At 38.1% G+C, this 27996-nt stretch overlaps 1 protein-coding gene and 1 pseudogene across 1 annotated transcript in view; both read left to right on the top strand.

Moving 5' to 3' along the window:
• Window positions 1-3867: 3867 nt before the first annotated feature.
• Window positions 3868-4557, top strand: LOC149159760 (F-box/kelch-repeat protein At5g26960 pseudogene; annotated as a pseudogene).
• Window positions 4558-19104: 14547 nt separating this feature from the next.
• Window positions 19105-27996, top strand: part of LOC149159759 (type II inositol polyphosphate 5-phosphatase 15-like) — a 196508-nt gene continuing 187616 nt past the window's right edge. The window contains exon 1 of the mRNA XM_089436567.1: window positions 19105-21047. Within this exon, the coding sequence (XP_089292693.1) occupies window positions 19613-21047 (1435 nt within the window). The 5' untranslated portion in view covers window positions 19105-19612. The remainder of the gene's footprint in view (window positions 21048-27996) is intronic.

Raw genomic sequence — 27996 nt, 5'->3', positions numbered from 1 at the left:
TCAGCAGCAAAAGTCCACTATATAAAATGTAAAAAGAGAAGCCTGACAAGCGTAGGCGCTATGTTCCTCTTGCTAGAGAGACATGCAGAAATCTACCTCTCTATTTGTAAGTGGCTCTTTGCCAATCAGTTAATGAAATCCCATAACCGTTTTTGTAAAAAAAAAAAAAATGCGGAGTGACTAAGTGAAATACAATGTCTTAAGAGACAATTTTTATGCCACACATTTCACCTAATCTTCCTTATATATTTTTTGTCAATTTTTTTTAATCTATTGGAAGTTTTTACCTATCAAAATACAATTTAATGTGTTAATCGTTTTTGTTGCTAAGAGGCGCTCTACACCCAATATAGGGGAGATTTGTAGATGTAATGTAAGAAAGTTTGTAAACATTTTTACATGTTGGTTCAATACGTTGAATTTATATTAATGTGTTCAATTTATAAGAGGTAAAGGATTTGTAAACATTTACATGACCGCTCCAATAAATAATAATAAAATATATTTATATTTACATCGTAAGGCGTTTCCCTTTAAAATGAACTCTCCTCTGGTTCGCGTTGTCTTCGATATGCACCATCAAATTAGGTGTTAGACGATTAAAAAGTTTATGGTCATTAATATCATAACTAACTCATCTCATAACTGACTCCTTACTACTCAACTGACTCGCTCATTAATTTTTCAGTTTAATGGTAGTCTATGTGAAAATCATATCCTTACCACTCAACTGACTCGCTCATTAATTTTTCAGTTCAATGGTAGTCTATGTGAAAATCAGATAAAAAGACAGTATTGGTATAGAATCTATAAATCAGTGCCAAAGACCGGGTTGTTGCCTCTGAAAATGAAAGGTTATTGTGTAATTTCTGGCAAGATTTATGTTGTTGGAGGCTCTCTGAGAAGAGAGGTTACTGTGTAATTTCTGGCAGGATTTATGTTGCTGGAGGCCCTTTGAGGAGAGAGGTTACTGTGTAATTTCTGGCAGGATTTATGTTGCTAGAGGCTCTCTAAGGAAAGATGCTTGCAGGGAAGCCATTGTTCATGCAGAGGAATATGTTCTTGACCTTGATTTATGGAGACCCATTGCAAATATGCCTAGAAAGAGATATGACTTCTTGGGTGCTGCTGTGGATGGGATTTTTTTATGTAATCAGATGGCTTAAGTTTGGTAAAAATAATGGTTTCTCATAAAAATATTGTCTGACAAACTGTCCTTAATAAAATCCTGAGATTTTGGCATTTCTTATTACTACATTCGTGAAAGTAGATGAAATGAGTTTGTTTTTCATGCACATCAGCAGAGCATATAAATATATGAAAGAGGTTCAATAGTTGTTCAGCATAGTAAAATCCCAATTAATCCCTTGTTCTATTGACCTGGGTGCACTGCCTATTGAGCAGATAACATAGATAAAGGGTTTTGCATCAACAATTAAAGGGTTTTGTAATTTGTAATTATAAATGTTACTCTGTCTTCTAATTTGAATTTGTCATATTTTAGCTTATGATAATGCATACTTCAATCTATCTATTGGACAACAAACAAAATTTTGCTTTCAAATAATTTCCTAAAATTTACAGGTCAAACTGTCTCAATGTTAAATCTCATGTATTGTTATAAACTTGAAAATGGTTCCATGATAAGGACCTCAAAAACTTCCATGTATAAAATGATTAATCTAAAAAAGATTGTGAAGTTTGTTCTTCCAGCTGATGAAAATTTCAATGTACCCAAGTACTCGAGTTCAAAATATCTAAGGTTTATACCTCCAACTTAATTTGAGATTTACATCGTGGAGAATAAGTTACATTCAATCTTGCTAAATGATCACAATATCTGTCCATGACTTTCCCTCATAATCCCAATGGCAAGGCTATCAACATCGATCTTGGAACCACTTACAACTTTGTGGGTGTTTGGGATGGTTATCATGACAGAGTGGATATCATTCCCAATGACTAGGGCTATCGGATTACTACTTCCATGGTTTCCTTCACAGAAAATGAACGCCTCATCGGAGAGCCTACCAAGAATCAAGTCGCTTTAAACCATGCGAACACTGTTTTTGATGCTAAGAGGTTGATTGGCAGGCATTTCTTTGATTCCTCTGTCCAAGTTGATAAGAGCCTTTGGCCCTTTTCTATTGTTTGTGAATCCATTGATAAGCCCTTGATCTAAGTAACTTTTAAGGGAGAAGAGAAAACCTTTGTGGCTGAGGAAATCTCTTTAATGGTATTACTTAACATGAAAGAAATCGCTCAAGCATACCTGGGTTTTCAAGTGAATAAAGTTGGCATTACCGTTCCTGCTTATTATAACAATTCGCAGAGGCAAGCCACTAAGTACTGAAAGCAAATAATGAGGGAAATGGAGATTCTCCGAAGGGAGAATTCTCCACAAATCGTGCAGTGTTATGGCATATTTGATCGAGGAGGAGAGATCTCTTTTGCGTTGGAGTACATGGACGATGGTACCCTTGCGCAGGTTCTTCAAGCCCACAAGAAAATCTGAGAACACTATTTGGGTGAGGTTGCCAGGCAGGTGCTCAAGGGCTTGCATTACCTACACCAGAACAAAATTGTTCACCGTGATATAAAGCCCTCCAATTTGTTGATCAACAAGAGAAGAGAACAACAATCTTGTGACCTATCTCCCCTCCTGCAGTCTTTACACCTGTAGAATTTTGAATTCCTTTCTATATTTTGAATATTGTACTTTAGGGCATTCATTGACTTGTAATGATTGTACACTCTCTTGGTCTCTAGAACTCTATTTTGTAAATCATTTTGCAATGCAACTGCATTCTTCTTTAGAGCACTTTGTCATCATGCTCGTTTTCTTTTTCCAGTGGCAAATTCAAATGTATTCCTTGGAAATCCAGTCATTTTCCCTTTCAAGTACTCCAATTATTATTCCGCCCAAGTGATGGTAAAGCTATTCTTATTTATAATGTATGGCATGCACTCTTCATGTTTGCTAAATTTTCATAAATGTGCAGTGTTTATAATCTGCCTGGTCTGCTTTTGCATCTTGGATATTCAATGTTCATTGAAAGAAAAAATTGCTTTCTATGTATTGTATTTAGTTGTAGTTGGTTATTCCAAGGTTTGTGGTGTTCAATTTCTGTTGGATTACTGAGATTCTGACAGTTTGGTGGTTTTGATAAAATTGTGGTGGTTGTCTTTAGGTCTTCATTGTTTATGTACAGGTTGTCATTTTAATCCACTCTTGGCGTTGTGCTATAGGTGTTCATTCTTGCTCGGATTGAATGTCAGGAAAGTGACTTTCACCTTCCCGTTTGTTTTCGACTTTGGTCTAATTCGTAGTTCACAGTTAATAAAGAAAACCCTATTTTTTTTAGAAAAACCCTAACAGGGTTAGAGTAGTTTATTGTTATGTGTTTTGTAGTTTAATAATTTTAGAATGGTTAAGGGAGATAGAGAATTCTGTTAGGCCCAGTTATCGACTTGGATTTTAATGTTAAAAGTGCCACTTTTTCTAGGTAGGGACCAATATACAGTTGTTTTCTTAATGTACTGAGTTATGATATATTAATTTTCTTTTTGTTCTTCCAAGAAGCTCTACGTATCACTGCAGTTAACTTGCCTAGATATAATGAAACTCTTGTGTCCTTTCTTAGGAGTTGTAATAGTTTTTTTGGACTTACCAAGTGATAACATGAAACATTATGTTGTCAAACTCAGCAAGTGGTAACATGAAACATTATGTTATCAACAATCCAATGCAGCCAGATGGAGTTCAGTTGAGCAGAGAAGTATGCTTATAGCCTTAATCAATGCGAAAATCAGAGAAAACAACAGTATTGGTATAGAATCTATAAATTAGTTCCAAAGGTTGGGTCAATGCCTCTGAAAATGAAAGGTTACTGTGTAATTTCTGGCAGGATTTATGTTGCTGGAGGCTCTATGAGGAGAAATGCTTGCAGGGAAGCCATTGTTCATGCAGAGGAATATGCTCCTTACCTTGATTTATGGAGACCCATTGCAAATATGCCTAGAAAGAGATATGGCTGCCTGGGTGTTGTTGTGGATGGGAATTTTTATGTAATCGGAGGGCTTACATTTGGTAAGAAGAATGGTTTCTCATTACAGCGTTACGCTTATGTGGGCTCTATGGATTCCTATGACCCCAAGAATAATACTTGGCTTAAGACCAAGGCCCTGCCAACGGGGGTTTGTGTGATTGCTTATGCAGTGATGGGATCACATATTTATATGTTGTCAAGTCATGCAATTGAATTGTCTTTCTAGGGATATGATTCCAGGAATGATTTATGGAATCAGATTAAGCCTCCTTTTATTCCATCTCCTTTAAGGATGGAGAATGTGCTAAAATTCTCCTTTGTTACAATGGGTACATGTGTTTATGTTTGGCAAGTTGGAGGTTGCATTTATGATTTGCTCACGAGAAGTGGGAGGTGTGCCAGAGGCCTGAAAGAAGGGTTGGTGTTGATCTATGATACTGAATGGGCTAGAGGACCTGGTTTTCCTCTTGTTAAGAATGGTGTTGTTTGTGTTGCGGTGGAGTGTTAGTTCATTCCATAAATCAAGGTTCATATTAATCATGGAACCTAGTGCTTTCTCTTCAATGGCAAGTTGAGTATGCTGATTTCTTCTATATTACCAGTCTGGAACTGTAAATGATTCTCAAATATGAGCTCTATGAAGGATGCCCATTCTCTTCTTTGGGTTTCTTATGCATAATCTGAGTAATTTTCTCAATGAATCTGTAAGGAAATCCCTTATGTGGCCTTTCGATCTGATTTCACAAGGTTGGTTTTGTTTTTGCTTAGAACCAATTCATAGGATAAGGACTTCCATCAAGCCTAAATGTTGTCACTGTATTTTCATGGAATTTTCATTGATAAGCCTCCATGGCCGTGGATCTGATACACTTTCCATCGTTGCTTCTTCCATTGCATTGTATTTATGTTCTTACAATTGTAACTTTTTATTAGTTGATGTATGCAGAGGATGGATTGGCTTGCATTCTTGTTCTTTAGTGTCCAATAATAGATAAGATTTATTTCAAAGACCAATTTGTTTGGACCATGGAATCACCATTTTTATGTCTGTCCTTCATTATCTAAGCATAAATGGCATTTGTTTAACTTTACACCATGAATTCACAATTGTTGTCACTGCTTAACTCATTTAGTTCACAGTCTTTAATATATGCTCTTATTTTTTCAAACTTTGTAACTCTCGGGATGTTATATTCAAGTTGTTTTGATGGCTTAGTTGTTGCTATAGGGCAGCCATGCAAACAGTTCAAGTTCCTGATCATCAAAGGAACTTAATACATGTCCTACAAATTGTGTTCACCCATTCAATGATTTTCTTACTAACTTGATAAATATTCAATCATCAAATCTTGTCTGACAAACTGTCCTTAATAAAATCCTGAGGTTTTGGCATTTCTTATTACTACATTCGTGAAAGTAGATGAAATGAGTTTGTTTTTCATGCTTGTTCTAATGACCTAGGTGCACCGCCTATTAAGTAGATAGCACAGATAAAGGGTTTTACATCAACAATTACAACTTTTGGTTTTGTCATTAAACACTTTTTCCAGGTGAGGACCAATATACAGTTGTTTTCTTAATGTATTGAGTTATGATATGTTAATTTTTTTTTTGTTCTTCCAAGAAGCTCTATGTATCATTGTAGTTAATTTACCTAGATATAATGAAACTCTGGTGTCTTTTCTTAGAAATAGTTGTAATATTTTTCCAAACTTACCAAGTGGTAACATGAAACATTATGTTGTCAAACTCAGCAAGTGGTAACATGAAACATTATGTTGTCAACAATCCAATGCAGCCAGATGGAGTTCAGTCGAGCAGAGAAGTACACTTATAGCCTTAATCAATGTGAAAATCAGATAAAATGACAGTATTGGTATAGAATCTATAAAAATTCCAAAGACCAGGCAATGCCTCTGGAAACGAAAGATCACTATGTAATTTTTGGCTGGATTTATGTTGTTGGAGGCTCTCTGAGGAGAGATGCTTGTAGGGAAGCCAATGTTCATGCAAAGGAATATGTTCCCGACCTTGATTTATGGAGACCCATTGCAAATATGCCTAGAAAGAGATATGGCTCCCTAGGTGTTGTTGTGAATGGGATTTTTTATGTAATCAGAGGGCTTAAGTTTGGTAAAAAGAATGGTTTCTCATTACAGCCTTATGCTTATGCGGGCTCTATGGATTCCTATGACTGCAAGACTAATACTTCGCTCAAGACCAAGGCCCTACCAAGGGGTGTTGTGTGATTGCTTGTGCAGTGATGAGATCATATATTTATATGTTGTATAGTCATGCAATTGAATTTTCTTTCTGGAGATATTATACCAGGAATGATTCATGGAGTCGGATTAAGCCTCCTCCTATTCCATCTCCTTTAAGGATGGACAATGTGCTAAAATTCTCGTGTGTTACAATGGGTACATGTTTATATTTTGCAAGTTGGAGGTTGCATTGATGATTTGCTTAGGAGAAGCGGGAGGTGTGCTAGAGGCCTGAAAGAAGGGTTGGTGTTGATCTATGATACTAAGTTGCATGAATGGGCTAGAGGACCTGATTTGTCTCTTGTTAAGAATGGTGTTTTCTATGTTGCGGTGGAGTGTTAGTCCATTCCATAACTCAGGGTTCATATTAACCATGGCACCTAATTCTTTCTCTTCAATGCCAAGATGAATATGTTGATTTCTTCTGTATTACCAGTCTGGAACTGTAACAGGATTCTCAGACATGACCTCTATGAAGGATGCCCATTCTCTTCTTTGGGTTTCTTATGCATAATTTGAGTAATTTTCTCAATGAATCTGTAAGGAAATCTCTTCGGTGGCCTTTCGATCTGATTTCACAAGGTTGTTTTTGTTTTTTCTTAGAACTAGTTCATAGGATAAGGACTTCCATCAAGCCTAAATGTTGTCATTGTATTTTCATGGAATTTTCATTGTTAAGCCTCCATGGTCATGGATCTAATACACTTTCCATCGTTGCTTCTTCCTTTGCATTGTATTTCTGTTCTTACAATTGTAACTTTTTCCATTCACCTAGGTGCACTGCCTATTAAACAGATACAATAGATAAAGGGTTTTGCATCAACAGTTACAGCTTTTGGTTTTGTCATTAAACACTTTTGCCTGTGTATAACGATTGCAATTGATTCTTCAAGGACTCGGGTAAATAATATTCACCTCACAACAGTACATTAAATGTTGTATAGGTGAGGATATATGCTCCCTATTTAACATATTCTTCCTTTATTATGAAGTTCACAGATCTTGGAACTTCATTCGATTCTTGAAATAAACGATCCATTCCCTCGTTTTGTATATATGAGATCACTAGTAATTTCTCCATAGGTTATCAAATGGATTCGAGGGATTTGCATGAGATTGTTGGAAATTTATGTACAGGTTATTAAATGGATTCGAGGTATTTGCAAGGAACTCAAAGAATGTTGCACAGTCATAAAGAACACATACGTTGCAATAGGGCCTCTGTTCTCTGTGGCTTTAGCTAAGATTACAATGACCAATGGCCTATATCTTGGCAATTTTTTTTTCTCTTTTCTTTTAAATTCCTACAAAATTACCTTATTTATTATATATAAGTCTGATTTTGGTATTATGTTTTCCGTTGAATATACTAGATAAGGATATTCCTTGATTTACTAATACAAGTGGAAATTTGACAGTCACCTACAGTTCCTTTATGAAATATTTTTGTATCTTGTTATATTTTCGCATTTGACTGTGTAATGTAGTTACTTGAATTCTGTCCAAAATGATGAGCAAAGGGAAAAAAATATGTCTCACCAAGCTCGAAATATCAAGCCTCACCAGGCTCAGTTAGATTTATTTTTTTTATATCTATATTTTCAACAATTTTACCTCTTCGTTCCAGAACATTAGCAGGTAAACAAAAAAGGTCTTTATTGTTACATGAACACTTTTAGAAATTCAAGTATATAATTGAAAATATGGAAACCCTGCAATGAATTCTCATCAAACATGTATGCTTTCACAGTTGCTGGGGTGAGATTAAAGAGCACTAAGCTTAGATTTGACCAAGCATGAGAATGGGCTCTCGGAAGTAGAGAATGGATACATCAAAAATAATGGAGAGATATCACAGGTTTCTAGGATATTTCCAAAATGTAAAATACAAGAATTAAATTATTGACTTCACTTTTTTCATTAAATTTTCAAACTTTTATTAAGCTCAAATGATATCATTGTTTAAGTGACATGTGATATCCTCTTGATAAATAAATTTCTCTGAATATCATATTGACAAAGAGGGTAGTGTGTTGATCAATAATAGTTTAGTTACTTCCCACATTGAGTGCATTATCAAGCCAAGGGTCAACTTTACAACCAAAAAATACATCATAGCTTAATATTATTCCAACAAATAATGATGTTGACGTAGCAACTATTGAAGGCTGAAATGGTTTTACAATTCAGATTCTCAACACATCTAATGCCGATATCAAGCGCCCAAAGGGAAAACATAAATTGAGTAAAAAATTATTGGGTTGTGCAGTGGATGAAAGCTGGAAGAGGTACAATCCACTGTGAAATGCCAACAAGCAAAGGGGTCGAGATTGGCTTGTAACTTTGGGTAAATCTTTCATCAAAAGACAAAATGTAAGTACCTTTGTTTCTAACAAGATAATTTATTTAAGATTCTCTATTTCTAATTCAGTTATAGACTTACAAGGCATTGGTTTTCTGTATAGGATTGAACATGCATATCAAGAATTGGAAGGTAAAGACATACCAAAGGTTGAGAAATATTGTGTTAGAGCAGTTGTCGGAAGGTAAAGACATACCAAAGGTTGAGAAAGATGGTGTTAGAGCAGTTGTCACCATCAACCAAGAGTTGTTCTTCGTCAAAATGTTCTAGAGGGTTGGATGCATTTGTCTGGAGATCTTATAATAAAACACCCCCCAATCATAGTCGGAGGTGGACCCTCTTTACCCTTCCTTTTGATGCAGCATGCTTTTTGTTCTCAACCACCTAGTTATTTCAAGTTACTTATTGGGAGAGGGGCTTGATTGAGTATTCCAGGAAGGGACTAGAGCCAGGGAGAAGGCTATTCATAGTTAACAATTAGGTGTTGAATTAGGTGCCACGAATATGGTTTAGTTAACAATTTTGTGATACACAGAGGTGGTCTACGAATTCATGGGAGGATAGGTTCTTTTGGGTACCATTATAAAGGATGAACGTAGAGAGCTGATCTTTGAACTATCAATTATGGATAAATAGCAGAGCATGTGGGAGAATAATGAGTTATGAGCAATAGTGAGGGATCTGGAGTTGTAGGATTGGAAATAGAGAGGACTTCAGGCTCATGGTAAGGCGCAAAATACCAAGGTGGATCGAGAGAAGTAAACTGCTGCTCATCGGTGAATAAGGATTTAGAGGTAGTTTGGCATTGTAACACCTTACAATTAGTAGTAGTTTGTAAGGGCTTTGGAAGGGAGTGGTCTCTCAGCTCTGTTTCTCCAGGGCTTTCCCTTTCTTGTGTGCGTTCCATCTGGACTACTTGTTGTAGGGCATTTCTTGAGGATTTCATGGTGAAGGGTCTCTTGTCCTGGTTTTTGTCCTCTGTTGAGGATGCACAAGGTGTCTGTAGCCTTCTCCTTATTTCTCTTGAACCGTGGCTCTCATTCTGGAATTGTCTTTTTCAGCATGGTTTGGTTGGCAGAGTTTGGGGCTCTGAGCACAAACATGGAAAATAGAGAGGTATTGGAATTCAATAAGACTCTAAGGAGACACAAGGAATATATTTCGTCTAATAGGACTTCATTGTTCTCTTTGTCTCTCAACGTGCATCTATAGTGAATTTTCTGACAGTCTAAATGTCCAAAAGAAGTTGAGCAAGGACAAGCAAAGGAAAATCCAATCACCTTAAGAGAAAGTGGTAAAAGAGTGTGAGCTTTTGATCAAGTGAGATAACTCAATATTGAAAAAGAGGAAATCTGTATCAAATATTTGATACATTTTTTTGATCAAATATTTGCTATTGGAACTTGAAAAAGAATCTTTAAATACTGAGAGGCAATCTATGTTGGAAAAGTTATAGAATTATAAATTTGACATAATGTAAGTGATTTCTCTTTATCTTCTAGCTTTGAATGACTTTCTGTTTTCTAATTTTTATACCACAATTCGTATCCAATCTATGCCTTACGACGTTTCCTTTGCAACATCTCGTGCAAATGCTAGTAATATGTTTAATTTATAAGAGGTACAAGATTTGTAAACATTTACATGTCCGCACAATTAAATAATAATGAAATATCAAAATAATATAGAGTCTAGTATTGCACATGTCTATTGTAGAGCAATTTTCGGCATCTCAAGTTCAAGTAATAAAAATAATAAAATTCAATTTGTGATATTGTAATTTTGTTTTTATTAATAAAAATTGAAATATTTTTTTAGATTAAAAAATAGTAATATACATATCACATTAAAATATATAAAATATAAGTACTAGGTATAAGTTAGAATCCATTTCTCCTTATAAATTAAAATAATGATTCCATAATAATATTTAGTTTTAATTAATAAGAACATAAAAACTTTAATATTTACAATAAACTTACAATATAGCAATATTTTTAACCATGGATACTCATGACGAATTTACCATAGATATTATTAACTTGTAAATAGGTTTTGTTACAATACCATGCCTTATCAATATCACAAGCCAAAAAACCATCTCTTAATTCACAATCAAAATATTTTATTTGAATTTAATTTTATAACATTTTTTAGTTAAATCTAAAAGCAAAAATATTATAATTCTTTTTTAGATATATCTAAACCCTCAATCACATTAAAATATATAAAATATAAATAGTAGTTATAAATTAAAATCTATTTTACCATATAAATTAAAATAATAATTTTGTAACAATATTTAAATTCCATTAATATGCACATAAAAACTTAATACTTCACAACGGATATTCATCTTCACTTTACCATGGATATTATTAACTTGCAAATAGGCTTTGTTACAATACCATGGCTCATCAATATCAATGCCCAAAAACTATCTTTCATTTTATAGTCAAAATTATTTATAACTATTTTTTAAATTTAACTATATTACATTTTTGCGGTCAAAGACACTCTCCAGCCAAATGTGGAAGAGATGTTGTAATGTCCTATTATGTTATGTTATCGAAACATTTTGACTTGGTCAAATAAAGTAAAAAAATAATAATAATAAAATAAAATAATAAATTTAATAATTATAATTATTAATTATTAAACCAACTTAGATCCATCTTAAATCTCTCGAGGTGCAAACCTTTCCTCAAGTTTTGCACTCAAAAAAGAGGTTTGCCCTTAGAGATATTTGATCTCTTTTGGTGCTTGATAGATCAAAGTTAAAATTGATCTACCTTGGTTATTTATCATATATATATCTTTAAACTGTTATATCTTTTTTTTCCCATGGAAAAATCATAATTTTCATTATAAAAAGAAAATTACATGCTGAAGATGCTAGGTAGCATATGAGTTATCAATGGTTTGGCCACTATCTGTGATGTTGTCTCAAAAAATATATGTCAATCCCATCAAAGGGAGACTGCTATGAATAATTACATATGAAAGTTCAGTAATATATAGACATAAATATGCTATAATTCAAATATTTACAACAAAATTGTGCCATAAAATACTAAAAAATCAGGGCCCCTAGCCCCATCAAAATTGCCCATCCATGAATGGGCAGTGATAATAGTTGTACATGTCCATATCGTGTTGTTCATGGATCAACTAGACCCCCCTTGGCAGGTGTGTGGCTTCCTTGGATAGCTTATCGGAAACTTGGTTGCGTTCCATGTATATGTGGTGACAAGAAGATATGTCAAGATGTGTTCTTAGTCTCAAAGCATCATCCAATATGTGTCGTAGTGTGTGTGCGCGTGTGACAAACAATTTGTTGATTGAACCATTTAATAATGATCTGTTAGTCACCAAAAATCTGTAAATTTCGACATCCTTTGACAAGAGCAAAAAATAGTGAATGTCGGAGAGATATAAGTTCTGCAAAGTTATTTTCCCCCACCCCCCCCCCCCCCCAATCCCATTTGAATCCTGTAGGAGTGTGTGTGATTGATATGAAGGAGTATGCCTCCCCCACATCCATGTTGTTGTGCCAATCCATCAAAATAAGCCCATGGAATATCATAATCAATGTTTTCAGCAATGATGTTGCGTGAAGCTGGTTCTCAGTTTCCTCTGGTAAACTTAGATAATCAGTGATGAGTAAAGCAATGATATTGGCCCAACATGGTGCAATATATGTGAATATTATCTTGTTCCGTTGTAACCAGATACACCAACAAACCATAACAGGTAGGTTCCGACACTTGTGTGTATGAGCAGTAGACCACCATCGGTGCCATGCCACCCAAATATCCTGTCCCAGCCAATTGTTCTGAATCTGTAATTGTGTAGTTACCTCGATCCAAATGGAAGTAGTGGTTGTGCATTTTAGGAATAAGTGATCACATGTTTCCATTTCCTTCTTGCACAATACACACCAAGTCGGGCCATGAAATGTGTGTTTAAGTAGGTTGTTTGCAGTAGGAATCTTATTCCGTAGGATGCACCACATAAACAGTTTTGCCCAAGGGGTCGCCTTCAGCTTCCATAAAACAACCCACCACCATTTCGTTGCAAGGGGTCTGTGTTCAACATTAATAAGCAGGTATCTGTGTTTGGGGGAGTATTTCCCATTTGGTGAGTGTGACCAGTTTAGTTCATCCTCCCACTCGGTAATCCGGACATGCGATTCCATCAATGCTATTATATAGTTTTGCCAATTGACCTACCAACATGGTGGGATATTCAGTGTGATGGTATTTTTCCATGCCTGTCGGAACATATTAGTATGCTCTGGATCTACAATATGTGCCAAATTGGTGTGTCCTGAGTCTGATAGATGTTGTATCAACCCTGGTGGGAGTAAATGAGCATTCCCACAACCAATCTAGGGGTCCATGCCAATCCGAACAGAGCTACCATTTCCAATTCTCCATGTCAATCCATCCCTAACATGGTTCAAAGTGTTGAGTACCACCCTCTAGACCATGGATATGTTGTTCCTGTCCCATGTAGGAAGCCTGATCCAGTCATGCAGATGTAGTGGAGAAATGTATTTCTGATAAATAACATATGTCCAAAGGTTCTTGGATGATAGGACATTCCATCCCAATTTTGCAGCCAGAGCACTAGCAAAGTAATCTAGATTCTTCAAACCCCATCCCCCCCATTTCTTTGGAAGTGTGATTTTGTCCCATCTAACCCAGGCAAAGGTGTGTCCCACTTGTTTTCCCCTCCAGAGAAATCTGTAGCATAATTGTTGTATTCTTTTAATAATGCCCTTTGGTATCCATGCCAAGGACATCCAGTAAACCAGAGTGGCCTCTGAGATAGATTTGATGAGAATTAGTCTCCCCGCTCTAGACATCCACCTATGATGCTAGCTATTTAATCTTCTTTCAATTTTCGCAACCAATTATACCCAGACAGTAATCCGATAGTTTGATGGTTTTAACTTGAAGCCCAAGTATTTGAGCCCCTCCTCAATATGTAGAGTGATGAATGGATCTCATTTTGGTTGCACCTGAAGGTTGATAGGGTGGATTTATGATTGTTGCATTGCATACCTGTAGTGAAGCAAAATAATCGAAATGTGGCTGCAAATGCAATGGAATCCCCTAATGATCCATTCAAAAATATGAGAATGTCATCCACAAATAAATGTGTGAGGATGCAATTGTTTGTGATCTTGATACCCCTTTGTCTACCCTGCATTTGATCTGTTGAGATGAGCCTACTCATACCTTCCATGATCATTAGAAATAGTAGAGGGGAAAGTGGGCAACCTTGTCTCAGTCCTCTTTCTGCATGGAAGAAGGAGGATGTTGATCCATTGATCAAAACACTATATGATACATTGGATATGCAACACATAATCCATTGGATGAATGGTAGAGGAAATCCAAGATGGGTTAATAGCATTCGAATGTATAGCTAGTTGGTGCGATCAAATGCTTTTGCCAAATCAATCTTAAGTATCATGCCTTTGAGGTTCTTGGATTTGATGGAATGAAGGGCTTCTTGTGTTGTACCCACTGCTTCGTGAATTTGTCGGTGATCAAGGAAAGCAAATTGCTCCGAAGATATATGCTCAGATAATATGGGCTTGAGGTGATTCACTATGATCTTGGCAATTATCTTGTATATACAATTGTAGAGGGATATGGGTCTATATTCTTCAAAGCTCTGTGGGTCATCAGACTTGGGGATGAGAGCGATAAATGTAGAGTTGAATGCATCATACATTTGCCCACTAGTCTGGCATTCTTCTATGATCTGAAGTAACTCTTGTCCAATCATGTAAAAAAATGCAAAGTAAAATTCGATCGACCATCCATCTGGTCCAGGGTTCTTATCCTTCTTAAACCACTTTATAGTGGCCTCTAATTCCTCCATGGACACTGAAGTAAGTAGCTCTTCACCTGTATCTTGGTCCACATATTTGGGGAAAAGTCCATCTATCCTAATGATCTATGTAATATTTGCCTCTGGAGGAGCTTTGAATAATCTCCCAAAATGTGAAATACCAAGATTGGCCAATTCATGGAAGGTCTTTGCATGAGTTCCCTCCTCATCCACAAGTTGCCAAATGGTATTAATGGCCCGACGCCCATTTGCAACATGATGATAGAACTTGGTGTTCTCATCCCCCTCCTTTAACCAGATGGCCCTGCTTCGGAGTTGCCAAGTTTCCTCCCTGTCTTTCAAGATCCTATTCCACTCGATCTCAAGTTGGACCAAATTTTCTTTAGCATCAACAGAGATAAACCCTCGGCTCTCCGATCCACTCAATTGTTCAATTTCCAATTCAATGTCTCTCAGGATCTGCTCGTCTTTGATCCTCTTACTCTTTGCCCATTTAATTGATTTCTGTTTTAGGATTACCATTTTATTTGCAAATATCTCGGAGGTTGATAGACCTAGCTGAGCTGTAATGGATTTCCAATTCTGTGTGATCATTTGTATATAGCTATCATCTTTAAGCCAAGTTGAATTGAACTTGAAAGGTGCATTGGGTTTTCGTACACCACCCACAATCTCCAGATAAATGGGATGGTGATCCGACAACCCCCCTGATCCCACCCATTGACGATAAAGGGGCAATTGATCCAATAAAGTCTCCTTAACCAGAAAACAATCCAATCTTCTGGCTAGTGTAGCATCCCCGGTCCTTCGATTTTTCCAGGTGGGTTTTAAGCAGGGCATGGGTATATCAATCAACTGGTGATCCTCCAGTAGGGACAAGATCCCGTCTGATAGTGAGTCAATCTGTGCATTCATGCCCCAGGATTCAGCATGTCCAAGAGAGAAATTGAGATCCCCCCCTATAATGATGTTCTCAGCTTTAAAGTAGTCAAAATCAAGTAATTTCTGCTAGAAAGAGAGCCTGTTGATACAAGGTCCGTAGACATTAATAATCCTCAGCTCCCTTCCAATCTCTGTTGAGTATACATCAGCTCCAATGAATCCTACCCCCCTAGGAGTTTAATAGTCTTATGGATCTGGGGTCAATACCCAATAACAAACCACCAGATCGCCCTCGGGCATCCAGTGCAATGAAGTGCCATCCAGGTAAAATAGCCTCAAGAATGGGAATAATTTGTGTTCTGGTTGCAAGTGTCTCCTGTAAAAATATAATGTCCACCGATTCCAATTCCATCATCTGATGAAAGGCTAATTTCTTAGCAGGGCTAGCCAACCCCTGATAGTTGTAGGAGATCCACTTCATGGAGAACCAGGGGGGAGGTCAATGCTCTAAGGACCTTATCAATGGGTTGTTGTCGCCCTTTAGCCACATCCAATCTAGCCTGGAGGATGGCTTTAGAGATGTTGGATTGTCTACCATGGGCAGTCTTGGAGTGTGGAGGAAGGGGAGTAATGCCAATTCCACTACCGTCCCCAGAGGGTATGCGAGACAAAGACTGAAGGTTATAACAATGTCCCATACTAGATTCAATGGATGGCTCCGCAGGGGAGAGAGAATTTGGTATCCCAGTGATGGTAGGAGGAGTGGGAGAAAAATAGGTGCAAATGGGAACAATGTACATACAACAGAGGGTGTATAATTCACAGGACCAACATGACAAAATGAAGTGCAAGGAGAGTAAACAAATGACAATAATTGGAGAGATGGAGGGTTAGAGATGGTACCCGCAATAGAGGCAGCTGCCACCGTAGCTGCACGTGATTTGGTGATACGTGGGGATGGGGGACGAATCTGCTCCTTGCGAGTGCTAGTGCCACGAGCTGCCTGAGAGTCCATCGGTTGATCATCTTCATAACTAACAGGTGCCTTCCCATGCTGATCAGGAACCGGGATTGCAGTAGCTTGTTCAGGTCGTGCAACTGAAGCAGAGCTAGATGCAAGTAGGGGACAATCTTTATAAAGATGTTCAATTTTGTGACATCTCCTGCATCGATAAGGAACCCCCTCATAGTCCAATATCTGTACCCTGCATGTGTCCCTCCAATGCAGTTGCATACTTTCCTCCAGACCCTCCCTGGTATCAAGGAAAACAAGGATGCGAGCCATGGACATATTCCTAGTCAACATATAAGATTTGTCGTAATCCATGTATCTGCCGAGGGCATTCCCAATCCGCTTGAAACATCTTCCGACCAGAAGTGTAGTGGGAGGCCAAGCAATCTGACCCAGATGGGTCCAACCCCAAGGTGTTCTCGCTCAGGATCAAAGAGGGGGCTCCATCGTTTGAGGAGAACCGGAGCCAATTCAATGTGCCAGTGTTTTGATAAAACCCAAGGAATAAACTCGGGCCTCTGAAATCACAAAGCGAACCATCCACGAGAGAGGGTAACCATTGACGACAATTCAGTGAGGACTTGTCCCCATATCTCTAGCACCCAATGCTTCAATCGCGCGACCAAATATGCCCTACCTCGAACACGGCCAACTAGAACACGGTCAGAGGTATCCAATACTTCCCCCATCTGAATGTCGACTCCAAATGTGAGGGATATCTTCTTATTGCTCACCTTCACCCCTTTGAAACACTTTGCAGGACGCCTCGACCGATTTGGGGGTGGCCTAGTCTGTTGTGAGTGAGATGGGATTGCGTCGGCCTCCGAGCAAGGGTTCCCGATCAAACCCTGATGGGGAGGGGATGAGTCTGCAAAGCAGTCGGAGGTGGTAGGTTCGGGATGGGAGGAGGGGGAAAGGAAACCGCAGGGTTCAATGGAAGGGATAGATGAATATGCAAAGCCTGTGGGAGAGGGATGTGAGGAGATTCTGGGGGAAAATATGGAGTAGGGTTCAAAGGGTATGGGGGAGCGCGAGTTAAGACAGGATGAGATAAAATGCAGAGAGGTAGGGGAGAGCTGGGGCAAGTCGAAGTCTGGTGGGAAGTCCACCGCTTCAGGGCAACCAGAAAATGACAAAGTAGAAGATGACAGCCCAGGTAATGGATGAGACTGTTGAACCGAAATGGTGAAAGCAGGGTATTCCGGCACCGAGTAAACCCTAGGTGCACCAACTAGGGTTGTGGGAATGTCCAACGAAATGTTTGAGGAGGTGACCGACAGTTGCGAAGGGAAAACAAACCAGTTGGGGTCTAGTGTGAACAGATCCTCGTAATAATCAACAATGTCACCCTCCATGCTAACCGATAGCGGATAAATAACTGTCCCAAGAAATTCCCCAACTGACAAATGCCGGGTTAGTGAGGTGTACAGTGCAGGTCACCGCGAACGAACCAGATGGTCTACAAACAGAGGTGGTCAGCTAGAATGCGAGAGGGTAAACGCCCGTGAAGGTGATTGCATGCGGTTACATTTCCTATCCAGGCCGATGGGCAGGCTGCCATCGTCGAAGCTCTCAAACCCTAAGCCATGGTTTGAGTTTGTCGTCCTTTGTGTTTTTTGCTCTTCCTGCATTAAGCTCTCTTAACAAAACAAGTACTAAATTAGATTGCTAAACTGTTATATCTATGTAAGGGTTTATCATTTAAAAAAAATAAATTTAATATAACATATATTATTAAAAATAAAATTATTTGAGTAGTCTTCTTTTTTTCTTCACCATTTATTTTGTTTTGACTAGAATCAGACAAGAATTTATAAAAATCATAAGTTTGATCGGTGAACTCTTTACAATATAAGTGCCCTAGGGGTTTTTGAGGGTACTAAATCCATATATGCAATCAGAAAACCAATTTAAACAATACAAATCAAGATTTAACCACAAATTTTTTCACCTAATTTTAACCAAAAATTCTAAAAAATCACACTTAAAACTATTCCATTCAAAATTACATAAAATTTGAATCTATTTTCATATAACTAAAATTTTAAAAAATTCACACTTAAAATTACGCTATTCAAAATTACATAAAATTTAAATCTATTTTTATATCTAAAACGCAAGATTCGAGTTATAATTTAATAATGTTTGAATCGAGAATAAAGACAACTAGAACATACACATTTGAATACGTTTAATATGTAGAAATGATTGTTATTCCTGTTGACTCTATACCCATTATAAAACCATTAACCACGCGCGTTCTGGACATAATACCTAATTTAAATTTCATATACGATTTCCTTTGATATCTACCATTTTCCTATCTAAGAAAATTATGGATTTATCATCTGAAACCAGTTGACATTCCATCGAATAACTACCCATCGCAAATAATTGACTGCATAAACAGTTAAATAATCCGCATAATAATCGAGCATTCCCGTCCACCAACTACCCACCGCAAATAATTGACTGCTTGAAGAGTCAAATAATCCTCATAAGCCCGTGGATATCTTAAATTTCTGGAAGCGTCATTCATGCTTAATTTTTGGAAGCGTCACTCATACGAAATCTCTGCAGACCTCACTCATACGTCTATAATGTAGGAACATACCAACCATATAAAAGTAAATCTCATAACAATTCCAGCAGATCAATTTACGATAATCACACCAGTATATACACATATAACACCTCAGCTCCGTATAAGCTGAGTCAGCTAACGATTCAAATATTACGGGATCTATTTATTTTTCGTTGGCCCATGGATCGAGTCCCGTGACAAAGCAATACGTGCGTGGTTATAAGGGCTTCTGATGGCAGAGAATGTTCCGTCACCTGGAAAGCCACATAGGGTTTCTACAGCTCGGAATGAGAGTTAGAGCGTGTTGGATCATCTGGTTCGGATTTTCTGGTGATATATATCGTTGGATTTCCACTGTAAGTAGTTGTACTTCTTGGGTGCTGATTTGCTGTTGAAGATTCAACACAGAAAACAAAATATCTGTATCGCTAAGGTTTCAAGCCTTTGATGTTGAACGGAAATCAAAGATCAAGCTCCTCTCGTAAATGAACGGATGCCTAACTGACTCTTAGGGTCTTTAAGCTTTGAAATGAAAGTTTTGCATTCATGGAATTTATATAACAGGAGATTGAGGTTTTTGTTTTAGACAATATGGCTGGCAGGCGTCAGGATTCTGGTAATTCAAATGGAGTTGATGATTCCATGCCCTCATTGATTAACTTTGGAGATGACGACGATGGGCTTTGGGGTTTTTCATCTTCGAATGCAGAGCCGAGTCCGATTGTCCCCAGTTCGTTCGATTTCGGTTTATTAGAACCGCATGGTAGACAAGAGAGCCAGAGCTTCCCGGATTTATTGGATGACGATGCATCGAATCTAAAAAGTTCCTCAATTTCACCATCGTATCACAAAAATGTATATTCTTCACATGGCAATGTATCCCCTCAGAGTACATTGGATCTTCTGTCGGATGGTTTTAACTCCAACCCTTCCTCGGCTTCAAAAGCGGAGTCATCTGAGGTTTTGAATGACATTAATCTACATCTTGCTTCCTCCCCAGGTGCAGGGTCTAGTCCATCAGCCATTTGGCCTTCTGAAGGTTTCAGCTCTGGATTCAGCAATCCTTTTGGAATTCCTCTCGTGTCTACCAATTCATTTGAGTCCCCGACCAATCATCATCCCAATTCTTCGGTCAAAGCTCAGTTTTCTTCTGTTGGCACAGATCCTGCACAATCTTGGATTGGAATAGATAAATTGTCAATATCTCAAGAAGATCCATATCCTAGTTCCGGCCTCTGGACGGAAGATCACGAGAATGAAGTTTCACCTGCTATAATTGAAGGGGAAAAATTCTCCAAAGATCTAAATTATAGTGCAAGTCAACAAACCAGATCACCATCAGGTGATGATATTTGGCTGGACTTTGGTGATTTGGAGGAGAAGGGAATGCAGACAGCTACTCAACATTCAATAGAAACAGAAATTGATAATTACCTGCCTAAACAGAGAGATTGGAACGCAAATTCTGATTTGAGAAGTGCCTCGACAGTAGAGTTTTTCGGTGAGATTCATCAGAAGCAAAAAAATGAGGATTCTGTTAGTTTCAGTCCTCCTCCTAGTTTAGAGGAGTTTGTGGCTTCCGGTGGAGAGAAGGGAATCTTCCAAGGTCTTACTCGAGAAGCAATTCATCCTGGAAGACCGGCTTTTCTTGAGCTAAGGCCTCATCCTCTGAGGGAAACACAAGATGGCCAAGCCATTTACACAATAACCTGTACCGGGAATCGGCTATGGGCAGGGCTAGAATGTGGAATGAGATTTTGGGACATTGACAAGGCTTACGTCACTGACACAAGAAGTAGCCCTATAACTGGAGATGAAGATACAGCACCTTTCGTGTTTTTGCCTATAGAAGACTCTCCCACAACATGCCTCTTTGCTGATGCTGCACACAATATAATTTGGAGCGGTCATCGGGATGGAAACATCAGAGCATGGCCAATTGATGCAAGCAGTGACAAGGTTGTTCCAAAGCTTACATGGCAAGCACACCGGGGTCCAGTGTTTTCTATGGTTGTCACTTCTTATGGTGAGTAGCCATCTTCTCCTTTAGTTAGGTGAAACAGGATAGTAAAATCCCAAAATCTAGATACAATCTACAAATTCGTGTAACAGTTACAAAATGTACAAAGAAACAAATGCATAAGAGCCATCTCCCATGCATTTGTACTATAACTGTGGTTGTAGCATTTCAGAGCAGTCATTTCCTGTACGGTCACTGAATATGTTCAACTTTCCAGTCTTTGCAAAGTGGCCATGGACCCAATTACTTATGCTTGTTATCAACATCCTGTTTGTCATGTATGTGTTCCTCCACGCTTTGTGCCATGAAACATGAAGTTTTTCTTGTATGTATAGTGGTTTCTAGATAGGTTATGTTCTAACGGGCTTGCTCTCTAGTCTCTCTCTCTCTCTCAGAGTATGTTCTACTTCTGATTCCATCTCTGAGTTGAGTTAAAGCTTCACACTTGTTAGGGTTTGGACTTTTGTACTACTTTGAGGAGGCTCTTTTCTTTCATCTGCATATATTGTTAGGTTTTCCAAGGGCCATCTCCCATGCACTTGTACTATAACTTTGGTTGTAGCATTTCAGAGTAGTCATTTCCTGTACTGTCACTTAATATGTTCAACTTTCCAGTCTTTGCAAAGTGGTCATGGACCAAATTACTTATGTGTTCTTCCATGCTTTGTGCCATGAAACATGAAGTTTTTCTTGTCTATATAGCGGTTTCTAGATAGGTTATGTTCTAACGGGCTTGCTCTGTAGTCTCTCTCTCTTTCTCTCTCTCAGAGTATGTTCTACTTTTGATTCTATCTCTGAGTTGAGTTAAAGCTTCACACTTGTTAGTGTTTCGACTTTTGTACTACTTTGAGGAGGCTCTTTTCTTTCATCTGCATATATTTGTATAGCTTCTTCTTAGCTTTTTTCTATTTGTATTGTTTAGGAGTGTCCCTGACACCCTCACAGTCATTGGAGTACTGATTTTATATTATAGCCTTATTGACCTTTTCCCTGGTAGCTTTTTTCTGCTTTTTTCTGACCTTTTCCCTGGATTCTCTTGATTTTATATTATAGTCTTATTGACCTTTTCTTTGGTCGTTTGTGGACATCAATAAATTATGATATTATCTTATCTTTTCTCATTATATATAACATACTACTCCTTGAAACTTATCTCAAAAGAAACTAATAAAACCAATTGGAAAGTGGACACATGTTAGTGCCCTAAAAATATATCTTAATGTCCCAAACTTTGTTACGTCAATAAAGTCACAAATACTATAGTAGTGGTTTTCTTCTCTTGGTTGCTAGGCATTGTCACATGTGACACAATCCTGAGAAATAATGCATTTCTGTTTTTATTAAGATGGTTTCATTATAGGTAAAGTGACAATCTTAATACATTGAAAAGACAGATGCAACGGTCGGACACCTCAAGAATCTGTGCTCTGAAGATTCCGTTAGGAAGAGATTTTAATATTGAAATACGACAAAATGGATCTTAACTAATAATGCTCACCAGTACTGCCATACTTGTAGGAGAATAATCATCGTTATAGCCTAAAATGCATAGACAGATGGGGGATTTCTGACTTTAACTAGATTGAACATGTGAAGGATTTACTTGTGTAAAGTTCTCTAAACCATGGTAAACAGATTCTGCACTGTAAGATAATTCCTACAGGAAACTAAACAGCTGAAACTAAAAGAGTTCTTTAAACAGCTCCAAGTTGAGTTAAAGCTTCATGCCTCTTAGGGTTTGAACTTTTATACTATGAGGAGGCCCTTTTCTTTCATTCGCAGATATTTGTATATCTTCTTTTTAGCTTTTGTCTGTTTGTTTTGTTCAGGACTCAGGAGCGCTTGTAATACTCATAGCCCATGCATTAATGATTTAATATTATAGCCTTATTGACCTTTTCCTCAGTCATTTGTGGACATTAATAAAATTATGATATCATCTTATCTTCTCTCTCTTTATACGTACAACATACTACTAGAAATTTATCTCAGGAAAAAATAATAACCCCAATTGGAAAGTGCACACGTGTTATGCCCTAAACACTAAGTCAGTGGATTCAGTGAAATTAAAGGTTAAAATTTTTGAAATTTGGCGAATTTCAAGAGAAATCGTATCAAAGCATTCAAGTTCAGCATAAAATTCATCTGAGTTTTGATGGAATTCATTAAGAACTGTTTTTCAATTCAAACTGGATCTTGGTTTGGAGGTTTAAAAAATTATTGGAAAAAAGGCGGGCACCATGCTTGTTTCCTTCTCCCTCCGTGTATGGTATCCTTCCTTCCACCAGGAGCCACTCTCCTGAGTCTGGACTCAGTCATTCACTGCCGAAATTCAAATCCGAGAGAGACAGTCTGGTTCATTTAGTGATGGAGTACAGGAGGTCCAACCTCTATTCCACAGGTGACGGCCTAGGGTTGAACTCAATCACATCCATTTGCCAAAAGTAGAGTCAAACTTACCAGCTTGGCAAATCCTACCACTAAATTTGATTCATAACTTGTAGCATATTTAATTATTAAGAGCTTTCTTTAAGTATACTTATATCATTAACAAATTATCGATATTTTATAATGTATATTTTATTATTATGCATTTTTTCAAAGGAAAAATTGTATATATTCATGAGGAAAATATAATATATATACATATTCTGCCAGTCACCTGATTGCCTAATCATCAAACTATCAGTATCTGGGTCTGAGGACCTCCCATATGAGACTGAAATTCTATACAACAAAAAGGTCTGTAACAACCGAGGGGATTGAGACCCCCAATTTATCGACTACTTGATTCCTGCCAACTACAGGAAAACTGGAAAAAGGAGAAACGAAAAACTAGCTTAAAAGAGTGGTTTGTTTCCATAGACTCTGTCTCAACACCATCAGAAAATTCATGTATTCTGACAGACCTAACTGGGAGAGCAAGTGCTTTCTTTCGCAGGCTGTCTGCTTCAACATTCAGCTCATGCAAAATATGGCAGAAAGATACATGCTCGAAGGAATCAGCTACTTGACGAATATCATTGAGAAGAGTCTCCAAGCTAATATTATTCGTCGGTGCCCTATGATTTGCCCAGCCTATAGCATTCTTGGAATCATCCATAACTTGAAGGTTGGACAGGCCTTTTTCCAAGCCAGCTCTAGCAAGAACCAAATTGCGGCGAACTTAGCTTTGTTGTTTGACCCCCTGCCTGGAGCATACCAACAATTCAAGCAATGTGTGATGAACCTCTAAATTAGACATAAATTAAGGCCCATCTGACCATCCTTCAGCACATTAAACCTCTATTTTTGCATTAGATAATGTATTTTTAACTTTAATATGTTCATTAGGAAGGTTTATGGATAATTGCATATTTGTGCCTAATATTATTTATTTTTGTGGAATATTGTGAGAATATTGGGCAGATTATGAAGATTTGGAGGAGATAATTTAGGGACTTGCTCTCTACTACAGGAGGATCAATATTAAATAATAAATCAAGAAGATATTTTGAAATAATTGCACAGATTCTGGAGCTCCAATGATTGAGAAAAATCTATGAACGTGTTCCCTGTCATTTAATACAGATTCCTAGTATTGGGAACCAGATCCACTAATTAAGGGATTTTGGTGGGGAAAACTTCCTCTTTTCATGGGGAATGTTTCCTAATCATTTTGTAAAAGTAGCAAGTCAAATTTGCCTCTAGGAGTGGATTTTTATTAGACTTCTTGTGGAGAGAACTCGTATTTTTGCAGCTCCACTGTTATTTCTTGCAGGGATGTAATTGTATTGATAGAAATAATGAAGATTGGTGCCATGTTCAACTTCTAAATCTTGCTCTCCTTCATAGGACTTTGAGTTTCCTTGGGCTTGGCCATCCGAGGAGCCTCAAAGCCCTTTTGTATCATTTACTTTTCTTCCTTTCACTTCTTATTCACATGTATTTGTTGTTCTTGTCTTTTTCTATTTTTGCATTTAGTATTAATGACTTCTTGTTGTAGGATTGGGTTCAATAGTTGAAGTAAGTTCTTTTGCAGGATCACAAACATCATTTCATCATTGGAACAACTTTGGAAGGTCATAGTAATCATTGAGCTTGGATTAGTTTATTTATTCCCAAATCTAGATTTTTGGAAGTCCCTTGTGGCAAATAACAATAAATTTTTGCTATTTTTTAGAGCATGCTAACGAGCTTCAATCGAGTGGATTCCACTTGCATTAGATCACAAAAACATTCTAGTTAATAATGTTGATTTGGGGTAGCATCGGATGTGCTTTAGCCATGAAAATTGGTGGAGAGGCTAAAGCACATGAGATCTCCAAGATCTCGAGAAATGCCTTTCGAGGAGCAGTCAAAAGATGAGCTGTTGGTCAAACCACTTCAACCAGTGGAAGCCAAGAATTCTTCCTCAAAATAGGAAGAATCATAGGAAGAGGAGGAGCTAACAGAAGCACTTGCTACTAGAGGAAGAACTAGCAGGGAACTTCGATAGATTCTGCGGGATGCAAAAGATTTCATCAGTGCACCAAGAAACAATAAAAGGGAGCGAAAACAACTAGATAGATATCAGGCATTAGTAGCTCAGGATGGGGAGCCTTCCAATTTTTAGGAGGCTGCTCAACATCAAGTTTGGTTGGATGCGATGGTAGGGGAATACAACTCTATAATGGTGAATGATGTCTGAGAAGTAGTGCCTAGGCCTCAAGACATATCAGTGGTAGGTTTGAGATGGATCTACAAGATTAAATATGCTTCAGATGATAGTGTGGAAAAAATACAAAGCCAGGTTTGTGGCTAAGAGGTATGCTCAGAAGGAAGGAATTGATTACAAAGTGACCTTCCCCCCAGTAGCCAAGTATACATCCATTAGAACCGTGATATTTCTTGCGGCTCAGATGGGATGTGAGATTCATCAGATGGATGTCAAAATGGCATTCTTGAACGGGGTAATAGAAGAGGAAGTATACATTGAACAACCAGAAGGCTTTGAGACACATGAGAAGAAGTCTCATGTATGCAGATTGAAGAAAGCCTTGTATGGGCTCAAACAGGCACCTAGAGCGTGGTATGGTCGAATTGATGGCTACTTGCAGAAAATGGGGTTCGTCAAGAGTGATGCTGATCCCAATCTCTACTATCTGGTTGTAGAAGGTGAGCCTCTAATACTAGTATTATATGTGGATGATCTCTTTCTGACAGGTTCATCTAGGCTCATTGAGGACTGCAAGAAGAATCTAGCCACAGAATTTGACATGAAGGATTTGGGACAGATGCATTATTTCCTAGGGTTGGAAGTTTGGCAGCAGAAGGATAAAATCTTCCTTGGACAAGGGAGATATGCTATAGAGATCCTAAAGAGATTCAGGATGCAGGACTGTAGGCCGATGGCTACTCCAATGATCACCAATTAGAAGAAAATTGATGCATCAGAAGACAAAGATGTTGATCCCACCTTATACAGGCAACTCATAGGGTCCCTGATGTATCTGGTCAATACTAGGCCAGACATTTGTTACGCTGTCAACACCCTCAGTCAGTTCATGGTGGAACCAAAGAGGGCTCATTGGGCAACAACCAAACATGTTCTCAGATATTTACAGGGAACAATCGATTATGGACTCTTGTACACCAGAAGTAAGGATATCAGATTGAGTGGGTTTACTGATGCAGATTGGGCTGGAAGTTCAGTAGATTAGAAAAGTACCTCTGGGTACTGTTTCAACATTGGATCGGGAATGACCTCCTGGTGCAGTAGGAAACAAAAATCCGTAGCTCTGAGCTCAGCTGAAGCAGAATATATGGCCGCTAGCACTGCTTTGTGTGAAGCCATATGGCTTAGAAAATTGCTTGTGAACTTATTCATAAGAAGGATGGAAGCGACTAGGATCATGTGTGATAATCAGTGTTGCATCAAGCTCTTTAAGAATCCGATATTTCATGATCGGTCAAAGTACATTGATATTCGGTGTCACTTTGTCAGAGATTGTGTCCAACGAGGAGCTGTATAGTTGAGCTACACTTCTACAGGAGAACTGGTGGCAAACATCCTTACCAAGTCCCTTGGAAGAACAAATTTTGATTATTTCAGGGAAAAGATGGGGATGATAAAGAATCCATTTCAGTAGCAGAAATGGGTATGATGTTGTAGTGCAAATGCAGTGTTGGGAGGAAGGACTAGCAACAACACGGATGCAGAGGGAGTTGCAATGCAGATGCAGTGTTGGGAGAAAGGACCAGCAGCAACACGAATGCAGAGGGAGTTGTAGTACAGATGTAGCAGTGGCAGTGATAGAGCCATGGGCAATAGTACAGGATGTAGCAGTGCAGAGGATGTTGGGCAGGAAGGCCAAACATCACCACAGGTACTAGTGCCGGATGATCAAGGTGATGCGCAGCTGTGGAGTATTATTAGAACACATTCTTTGCTAAGAGGGAGTGTTGATTTGGGGTAGCATCGGATGTGCTCTAGCCATGACAATTGTGGAGAGGCTAAAGCACATGAGATCTCCATGACCCAGAAATCGTTTTGGGAAATTCCATTTGGATGAAGAGTTATTAAAATAATTAATATTTTTAATGAGTTCCTAAGTCTAAACTTAGGAAAATAAAAATATTAATGGGTATTAATAAAGATAAGGATGAGAAGCTTCTAAGAGACGAAGATCAAGTCTATTTTAATCTTAGCTGTTGATTAGGGACTTAATCTCGGCTGTTGATTCATCAACAGGAAAAGTATAAGAGAAGGCTTGAGGGTCAGTTGGAGACACACTGAGGGAGACCAGTCAGTTCGATTTCTGGAGCGGGGCTTGCTGAGAAATTTGAACTAGAGGTCTAGATTACAGATTCATCAAAAGGAAAAGTATAAGAGAAGGCTTGAGGGTCAGTTGGAGACACACTGAGGGAGACCAGTCAGTTTGATTTCTGGAGTGGGGCTTGCTGAGAAATTTGAACTAGAGGTCTAGATTGCAGC

The sequence above is a fragment of the Pinus tabuliformis genome, chromosome 5_2 (assembly GCF_031772625.1).
Source record: "Pinus tabuliformis cultivar Carrire ecotype Pingquan chromosome 5_2, CPIR1, whole genome shotgun sequence".
NCBI lineage: Eukaryota > Viridiplantae > Streptophyta > Pinopsida > Pinales > Pinaceae > Pinus > Pinus tabuliformis.
This window is presented reverse-complemented; position numbering and strand designations above follow the sequence as displayed.